The 10,242-nt window shown below is 44.6% G+C and overlaps 1 protein-coding gene across 1 annotated transcript in view; it reads left to right on the top strand.

Annotated features, from left to right (window-relative positions):
• Positions 1-6,097, top strand: part of LOC137433899 (MKI67 FHA domain-interacting nucleolar phosphoprotein-like) — a 17,970-nt gene extending 11,873 nt beyond the window's left edge. Inside the window, exons 5-6 of the mRNA XM_068126371.2 lie at positions 3,057-3,098; positions 4,973-6,097. Of these exons, the coding sequence (XP_067982472.1) occupies positions 3,057-3,098; positions 4,973-5,026 (96 nt within the window). The 3' untranslated portion in view covers positions 5,027-6,097. The remainder of the gene's footprint in view (positions 1-3,056; positions 3,099-4,972) is intronic.
• Positions 6,098-10,242: the final 4,145 nt, after the last annotated feature.

Raw genomic sequence — 10,242 nt, 5'->3', positions numbered from 1 at the left:
GCTTAAAAGTCAAGTTTTGTGTTCTACCTCCCTAACCCTCACTCCCCCCTTACTTCTTAGAGCTGAAATTGTTGTGCTTGAGCATTGTGTTTTTAGGTGCAGGTGTTAAGGCCAATGGAAGAGCAGAACAGAAAAGGGCACAACGTGGGCTAAACGGGAAGCAAGTAGTATAGAACGTGTGGATGCACAACAGTATTGGAAGGGGGGGAGGGGGGGGGGGGTGCAGGTGAAAGGGGAATACAGTGGAACCTCGACTTACGAGTGCCCCAACTTACGAGTTTTTCGAGATACGAGCCGTCACTCTGGCAGTTTATTGCTTTGAGATGCGAGCCGAGATCCGAGTTACGAGCTTTCGCCACCCGGTCACGTGGTTATCTTGCCGTTCAAGTACAGTATCTTTGTCGTATAGCGCTGCGTTTTAGTTTTCGCATTTCGGTTATTTTGAGTTTTGCCGCCAGGTGGGTTCTGGTCACGTGGTTATCTTGCCGTGTACGTACAGTATCTCTATCGTATAGCGCTGCATTTTAGTTTACGCATTTCGGTTATTTTGAGTTTTGCCGCCAGGTGGGTTCTGGTCACGTGGTTATCTTGCCGTGTACGTACAGTATCTCTATCGTATAGCGCTGCATTTTAGTTTACGCATTTCGGTTATTTTGAGTTTCCGCCGCCAGGTGGGCTCCGGTCACGTGGTTATCTTGACGTGCACGTACAGTATCTCTGTCGTATAGCGCTAATGATATATAACGCCGCCGATAATGATATGATAATTTATGATAATCTATGCAGCACGACGTGGTCCTCACGTCACACAAGGCGCCTTTGCCGGCGCAAAACGGCTCTCTCAGGGTCAAACTCGGTATCGTTTTGAGCGCACGGTTCAGACCTTCAAGAAAAAGTTTATTTTGTAAAAATCGAGCCACGCGTTCAAAAGATATGACCGGTTTTGTTCGCCGGCACGTCGGCGCTCGAATCGAATCGAGTTAAAATGAACACTGCCGTTGTCGGGTCCGTCTGAGACAACCACCGGGCCTAGAACGCTGGGACCGGTCTCGTTGGATAGGCCTGGATCAGATCTCGAAACGCTGGAAGCTGCACCTCTCTGTGATAATCTTGTGGACCATGACAAGAGATCGTGCGACACGTGGTTATCATGCCGTGCAAGTACAGTATCTCTGCCGTCAACTTGTTCAGAGTGCCGGCGATAGCTCGCCTTCTCTTTGTGGAAAACACGGTGAGATCCTTAACATCCAACAACTAATGGGACGCAAACGGGGCGCCCAGTTTAGCGGTACACCCATTGATGAATCACCCTGCCTGTGATTCACCCATAACAGGTTATAGCTGGGTCGGGATTCAAACCCAGGCTGGACCGTTTAGAGTCAAGTGTGCGTACCTCCAGTCCAGGCCATCCTGCCAACTTGTATGCTGCATACAGGTGAAATATAAAGCGCGAGATATTTTTATATATACTGTATATTTAAAAAAAAATTGGTGTGGTTTTTGGCGGGCTGGAACGGATTAATAGCATTTCAATGCATTTCAATGGGGAAATTTGATTTGAGATACGAGCAATTTGAGTTACGAGCTCGGTCACGGAACGGATTAAACTCGTAAGTCAAGGTTCCACTGTATATGATCTCAATGGATACAATCTGTAGGATGGGAGAAATCATGGATCACTCAAATGTGTGGAGGAAAGAGCATGAGACTGAATACCCAGGAATACTGTTCTGTATGTGAAAGAAGGGGATGAATGAATTGAGGTGAGAATCAAGCTTAGACTTGAGAATGTCAATTTACAATAGTTGCAATCTGGAGTGTCAAGGATTATTTCAGTTCATAGATGATAGGGGAGGAGGTTCGGGACCACAGTAGAGGCAATATAATACTGCAATGCCATCAGCCTGCCGGCAGTGAGTGAGAGGGAGACCCGAAGACTTATTCTCCTGTCCCAAAATGCCAATGATGTAGCAGCTCTTGGACTCCACGGCCTCCAGGGCAGCAATATTAAAAGCACCAGCACGAGTCCAGAGGGTAGAGCCATATTCTGTGACACTTGCGATGTTAGGCCTTCTACACGGTTGGAGGAATGACGTGGCACCGTGGAGAATATTGAGGGGATTACCAGCTCTGAACGTCAGTATGGAGATATGATATGCCCAAGACAGATTATAGCTGATGGGGAGAGATAGGCCATTGACCATTTGCTTGGTGTGTTGATCCTTTAAATAAACTCAAACTTGGACTACACCCGACAGCCGATTGGACGACAAATGATCAAACAAACAACCTTGGCTTTTGTGACACCCTGACGTATTGTTCGAGATTGATCGTGTCCATCCATTGTTGACATAGTGGAAGCAGAATATTCAGGGTGGAATGACCCAGGTAGCTTAGGTAGTTTAGCCAAGATAATTATTGAAGCTAAGAGATGAGACTTTATATCTGCTGCTTTGGTCAATTCCATTAGTTTATGCAGTAATTCAATGAGGGATTTTGGTTTTTGTCATTTTCCACAAAGACGGTCTCAGCTTAAATATTTATCATCTATCATGACTCGATCCTTTAACCCTAATCGTGCCGGGTATTTTGGACCTTCTCAAAGCGTCAGGAAGGGCATCCGGCCATAAAAACATTGCCTCAAACAGGGAACCATGATTGTCATGGGGCCCGCAAGGCTAACCTCTGCTCTAGCGGGGAAAATGGCCTTAAAACGATCATTCATTCAAAGCCAGGGGTAGGCAGATTCCACCCCTCTTCCCTCCCCCCTGACCTCCCTACCCCCTCTCACACCCCCCCCCCCCCCACCACCCCCCAAAATTGTACAACCGTATGCAGTCCCGAAAGGCAATCGAGGTGGCTTATCCTGAAGAGTAAGGGAACCATAGTAAAATGTAAATGGGGATTTGTGTGACATTTTGCTTTCAAGAGGAGTTTGTCGAAGACATTCATCGCCCCCTCCAGGCTGATATATCCGTTGTTTCTAAGTCCACCTCCCGTTCTCCGTTTTTAATATAAAAATTTATATATACCTTTTGTTTTTTTTTTTGCAACAGGCTGGAATGAAGAATCGTGGGGTGCATAAACAAGAAAAAAAGGTATGAGGTGTGTTATTGTTTAAGTGTATCTAAGAATGGACACGTTGGTTGTGAGATATTTTGAAAGACGATCGGTTCGTAGCTATTACATTTGGTTTCCAGGAGAACAAGGCAAGCTGATTCTTCGCAATTGATTCTCCACAAACATCAGTGTTCCAGGGATCTGGAGGCAAGAAGGAATGAACTAGTGAAGGAAATAAGTGTTGAGGAAAGAGTTCCAGGTGATGGATGAGTCTAATGGAGGGGATGCGGGTTGAAAATTCATGAATTGAGTCAGTCCTGCAGTTTCACAAAAGGAATTGACTACAACATTAAGATCCTTGGTTAAAAAGAACAATCTTGAGCAAGTGGCCTGGTCACGTTTAATCACCACAAATTAGGAAGAGTGATCTGGGGTCGGAGCAGAGCAATAATTTCGCTTCAACGATCTGCCGTGGTTCAGAGCTGCTCTTGCATGGTCGGCGATGATGTTGACTCAAAGCGATTCTGCGTTCTTTGAAGAATCCACACCTCCTAACACTCATGCTTACTCCTTCACCAGATACTGAGAGGCCCCTCCCTGTTCCCCGTCCCCTTTCAACTCTACGTTGCAGAGAGAAATACTTCGGTATGCGCAATCCATTTCTGCTTTTAATAGACTTTCGATCATACATGGGCTCTTCTCTAAAATATTATTTGAGAAGGATGTTTCCTCTTTAAAACGGTCTCTGGAAAAATCAATCACCGATTGTCTTTAAGAATTTTGAAGTAGTTGCAAAAATACCAGACTTTCCAGGTGGCATAATCGTTCGACTGTCTGCTCGCAGCATGGGAGGTCTGCGGTTCGATTCTGAATGGAGATCTGGGGAGGAAACGTTCAACCAAAGACCTCGTTTAAAAAAGCAAAAAAAAACCGATTAAGGTCAGCAGTTTCAAACATGGACTTTAGAAATATAACGTGCTGCTTCTTTGCTCGACTTTAAGCACTTGGTGAATGGAGCATAGACAATCCCTATAGGTGGGCATGATGGAGGAGTGAGGAGTTAAAAAAAAAAAACATGTCACTGGTTTTATTTACATTTATTATTACATTTACATTTGATTTACATCAAAAACGTTTCAAAAAGTTGTGGACGAGTTACGACTAAACTGGGTGAATGAGTTGGTTAGGTGTCGAGAACAAGCCAATTCGATTTTGGTTCAGGTCCGAATCCAGATCCGGCCTATCAGTGGGATACAAAACATAAACTGTTCAGCCTGGTGGAGGTATGCACTCTACAGTGTCGTCCTCGTTTTGCAATGCCTCTATCAATTTCATTTATTCCGCTGCTTACTCCCCGAGGGACAGGTTAGCTTGTGCCTGTTTCGTCTAAAGTTTGTGCAAGTATTATTATTATTATTTCTACTACTATTACTATCAGGTTGGTTACATAAACATTTTTTACCTTTATTATCCTCACTGTTTAAGGCCAAAACTGCAAAATATAAATTGCCGTTGCCCTCTTTTTAGTTTGGGATAATCTGAACCGAAGGCTCGGGATGTTCACATCCCATGTACTATACGTCCATTGCTAGCTATTGTCCTTGTTGGATCATATTAAAGTACAGTCTCCTATTACGAGCCCAAGACCACTATAAAAATCAAAGTTGGAGCCTCCTCAAATGGGGTAAAAAAGAGAGGTATGAAATATGAACATACGCTAACTCTTACCTTGTGTTTGTATAGCACGTGTTGCTTCTTTCCATGAAAGAAAAAGAAAACCCTATCCCCTTCCCTTCCCTGATATTGGGAAGTTTGTTGAGATTTATTTTCTGTGGTTGTTATTTCTGTTGCACAGTATAGTTGCAGCTGCGGTTAGATCGGTTAATTGATGCCTCTGATTGATCGTGTGCAGGGTGAAACCGCAGCAGAAACCCCGCCTGGTGCAGGACCAGAAAAACAAGGTTGAGAAGGACGACGACCAAGTTGTGATATGACCGAGCAAATTATTCCAAACTAAAGTCTGCAAGAAACCTGCCCGACCACACGTGAACGGACAACGGGATGCTTGCGGCATTGCTTGCTTGGTAATGTTGGTCAATCACTTTCCCATTTACTGCTCGATTCTCCTGGATTGGCAACTCCATGATATTGCTTGTGCGATAATTATCTCCCAGGAAACAGTTACCTCTAAAGATTCTCTGTCGATATTCTCACCCAGATCTCGGTTTTTCCACTTGTGCTCACATTTGTGATTATATTTCATCAAGTGAATGCTAATCACGATGTACATAGCAGTATTTGTTCATTTATGTCGTTGCCCTCGTTGCTTTTTCTCTTTTACGTTATGCTTCTCCGGTGGATATTCATCCTCATTTTTGCCTTTCCATACCCAGGATGATTATTGAATTTTCGAATACTTCTTGCTTCTTGAATCGCTTTTAAATAAATATTATACGAGTCAGATTTTTTTTTTTTTTAATTATTGGAAAAGTAAAGTATAATGCGGCAAATGCTTGTAAGCTATTGTGGTTTTCTGACGTTTGACTTGTCATCCTTTTGAAAATGGGTATGGTATACATCGAGATGCTGCGCTGTTGGTCATTACAGCTTCCCTTTATCTTCTGTTGCAATTGTCTATGAGGTGGAGATTGTCTATACTCCTGATTATTATTATTATTATTATTATTTTATTTTTTTTGACATCCGTAACCTGCACCAGGGGTTGGAATCGAGGCAAACGAAGTAAACCTATAAGCCAGCCTTATAAATTGCTAATGTGCGGTTGCTGATTGGATGTGGAACACGGACCGTTTGCGAGCAGCCAATCGATTTGTAACCAGGCATGCTCAAATACTCCGTTTAGTACTGACCGCTTTGCCAATGATATACAGGTGAACATTTCTTTATGTCTTTAATCCTGCAGGTACAATGTTTTTTGCTCCAGATGCAATTTTTTGATTTGAGACGATAGTTTAGTCCTCAGTTTTATTTCGGTGGTGTTGCCACTGAAGTTAATAAAAGTTGTACATGAACGCAACTGCAGTTTTTGTTTGGAAATTGATGGGAGCAAGTAGAAATGCTTCCATCGTCATGATGACAATGTAAAGGTTAGTGCTGTCTGTATCCATTGTTAGTCTCTCTTGCGGCTCCAAGGTGTGTTTGTTGTGAGAAGTGAACTTCGGCTCCTCCTACGTCTCAGTCACGCGGATTGTACCAACGCTACGGTTCATCACCGCTACTGTGTATCAATGTCTCTCTTTGGATAGATCCCAATACTGTATTAACATTCTCATCTGCAAATTCATTCCAGACATGAGTTGTCACAACAGCAAATAAACTACTTGAAAGATCAATTTTATACATGTTTTTAAACAGGCAGGTAATGTTCTTGAGAGAGGCAGGTTAGCTTAACGGTTGAGATGTTTGGTTTGAGATCATAGGGTCTTCAATTCATCCCCTGTCGTGCCGTTAAACAACACCAGGTGGGTTGCCTCAACCTGTCATCCTTCCGAAGTTGGCAAAATGGGTACCACCTTGATGGAAACAGGGCACTGCATCAGCAGCACAGCCACGCTCCCAACAATGATGCAACCAGCGGCCACAGGCTGCATACGAAATAATAACTCAACAAAAAGTAACTTTCTTTTATGATTTTAACAGCTCTTTTATTCATGAAAATTAATAGTACTGTACAAAAACAATGCACAAACATGTTAGTCAAGGGTACAGTTTGGATACATTTTAAAGTTGAAATTCTCAACCCTATTTTCCCTATTACCCCCTAAGTTTGTGAATTTGTTCACGGGAATTTTCCAGGAACGTAAACCCCGCAAATGGCAAGACCCTCCTGTACACACACAAACACTGCGTGGGGTTTCGTGTTCGATTGACTCTATTCATTGATGTGATGTTTTTCTGTGAGGAGTACTAGACCATCGCTTATCAATTTTAGCCACTGTGCCGTGCACCCAATGGCCTGGTAAAAACATTACTGATGCCTTAAATGTGTAACTTGATTTGAAAAAGGATATGGATGTTGAGGTAGATTTAATAGCTTATTATAACCAAGAGGTGCAGGGAGGATAACTGAATCGATTAGAACAGCACTCGGTAGAGCGCACACCTCATCCAGGCTGAACAGTTGATGTTTTGTATCCCACTGATAGGACGGATCTGGATTTGGACCTGAACCAAAATCGAATCGGCTTGTTCTTGTCACCTAACCAACCTGTCCAGCTAGTTTTGTCTTAATCTGTAAGCAACTTTTTGAAATTGTTGTTCTCCCCCTCTTCCCTTTATAAGGGGTGAGGTCCGATGGTACCAAGCTTCTACCCTGCCTTGACCATGATACTCCTCCACTCACCTCTGTCCTCAGCCAACTCGTCTCTCCATTCTTCAACCACCCCACCTTACTGATATCCCTCTTCATACAATCCTCCCATCCCAACCGTGGTCTACCTCTTTTCTTCATACCATGTTCCCTCAACCTATCCACTCGCTTTGCCATTCTCGCTCCCCCACCCCCTCATCTGCACCAATTGTCCAGCCCATCTCAGACGGTATTTCACCAATCTCCCGTCAAGCTCATCTGTACACCAATCTCCCCCCTCAGTTCATCCATCACCCTCTTCCCTCCCGTAATCCTTCTGACCAAGTTGTTCTCACAAACCTGCATCCTCTGTTGCCTCTTCGTCAGTGCCACCATCTCCAGACTGTAAAGGTAGCCCGGCATTACACACGGCATCAGAACCTTCCCTTTCAATCCCCTTGAAATCTTTCTGTCTGCCATTACTCCCTCCACCCCCTCCATGCATTCTCACACAACTGATGCCTCCTCCGTACCTCTGCCTCTGACTTACCATCCCCGGTCACTGTTCCCCTCAGATATTCAAACGTATTTCCCTGTCTGATCCCCTTCCCCTCCAACCTGATATTCATTTGTTTTCTCTGCTGCCCAACTCATATCACCTGCAATGTTCTCCATGCTCATATTCAGCCCATGTTTCTCAAATGCCTCCTTCCACTCCCTCGGTACTTCCTACATCTCCCGCCCACTCTGCACCACAACATCCAGATCGTCCCCATACAATATCCTCCCCCAGAATATCTTTCATGGTTACCAAACTGCTTACGGTACTTGCTTCATCACCATGAGAAACAGGAATGGGCTGAGAGCACTTCCTTACCTCAAACCAATGTTTACATTGAACTTCTCCGACATCCCATGACCACCCAAAACTCTTCCCTTCATTCCCTTGTACATCCCTTCCACCAACCCAACTTCAGTTCCTTGCAACGGCAAATGCCAATCCTAACCACCCATGCCACTACATGTACAGCCACCCACAGGCCCCGAGACACATTAAAACTACACCACAAAGACGCTACAGTGACATCCTTCATAACATCCCCCCACAAAACAATGGAAACTACAAAAAACACATCCACACCCACATAACCATAAACAAGAAACAACCTTGTCCCATTCGGTATCTTAGGCACACAACCCCCACCCATCGATAACAGAGGAACTACTCTCCAGGTCTGATGGTGTTCACCTTTCACACTTTTGCTATGGACACCACCCACAAGTTTTACACTGCAAACATAGACTCGACAACACCACTGACGACATCTGCAACCACTGCCAGGCCGCACCACACACAATAAAACATAGAGAAGACTGCACGGTCCTGACTTCACGTAGGCAAGTGCAAAACATCTTGAATGCGAGCGATCTCCGAGTCGCTCCTGTGAGATCGATTGGTTAACTCCGTGCCACTTGTTTGTTCAACCAGAACTGACTGGGGCAACATAGTAACAACAACAACCTAACTTTTGCTTCCAGCACTCCCATGCATCTCAATGTCGCCATCACTATCTCTTATCTTCCCCCATCCAAAACCTTGATCTTCTCTACCCCTGCTAATTTCACCCCAATTCCACTTTTTGAAATACCAACTTCTGTCCTGGAAGTCCTTGGTGTCCTTGTGTTTTATACTTCTCCCAACCCCCCCCCCCCCTTCCCACGCCTCCTCCCCCCTTCCCACGCCTCCTCCCCCCAAGCCCTCTCCTTCCCACACATCTCCCTGCTCTCAAATGTTGTGTTTGTGTGCTTCCCCTTCTCTCCCCATCTTGTCTTCCGCTCCCTCTTTTTATATATTTTGTTTGTCTGGTTGATTTGTTTGTGAAGTAAATGTTAGCTCTTTCACGAGCCTCGATTCAGTATCCAAAAAAAAAACATCTCTCGGAACATTGTCGTAGGCCTTCTATAGATCCACAAATCTCAATGCCATTTCACCTTGCACCTCCAACCTCTTCACCAGCTGTCTCAGCGTGAACATCCCATCTGTCATTCTCCAATTTGTTGTACACCTCCCTCTTCCATATAATTCCTCACCTTATCCACAGCTCTCTTTTCTGCTTTCTTCTTCTGCCCATACAGGTGCAGCAACCCCGCATCTGGTTATCTCCTCTATCCTTGATCTTCTCTATGCTCTTACAAACCTCCTTCTTTTCACCAACTGCCTTCGCTACTTCCTCCGTCTACCATACCTGGTCAAGAGCTGGTGTATTCCTTTTTCCCAAACCAAATTTACCAACACATTCCTCTTCACCTGGATCCACTACTCTGACATGCACATTGAAATCCTCCACAATGCACAGCATCACCTCCATCTCAACCATTCCCATCATATCCAGTGCATCCCTGAATTCCTGATTCTTTGTCCTAGACTTTCCCACTTGTGGCCCATAAACCGACATAACACATCATTTGCCTCTGTACCACGATTATCCATCCATCTCATCTTTCTACTCTGACCACCTGCTTGCTGATCTCATCCAAAACTATTATTCCTACGCCATTACTCCTTCCCTCCCCACCAAAGTGCAACATCTTTTATCCTCCTACCAACCTCCTCACCCTGTTCCCTTTCCATCTGGTCTCCTGCACACATAATAATTCTAACCTCCTTCTCTGCCCCATCCCCTCCACCTCAACCCCTCTCTCTCCCATTGATCCCATATTAAAACTACCCAGCCAAACCTCACTTCTGAACATCTGCCCACTTGGCAGAGCATGTACCATCTTGATTAATTTGGGACACTCAGGTCATCAATCAGCAGCGCTGCTCTAGCTGACCTGCTGAACCTCCTACCCTAGGCTGTTATCATAGTTCT

Source organism: Myxine glutinosa, chromosome 10 (genome assembly GCF_964187855.1).
Source record: "Myxine glutinosa chromosome 10, kmMyxGlut1.1, whole genome shotgun sequence".
In the NCBI taxonomy this organism is placed as follows: Eukaryota; Metazoa; Chordata; class Myxini; order Myxiniformes; family Myxinidae; genus Myxine; species Myxine glutinosa.
Note: the sequence above shows the minus strand (reverse complement) of the source record. Positions and strands in the feature narration are given on the sequence as shown.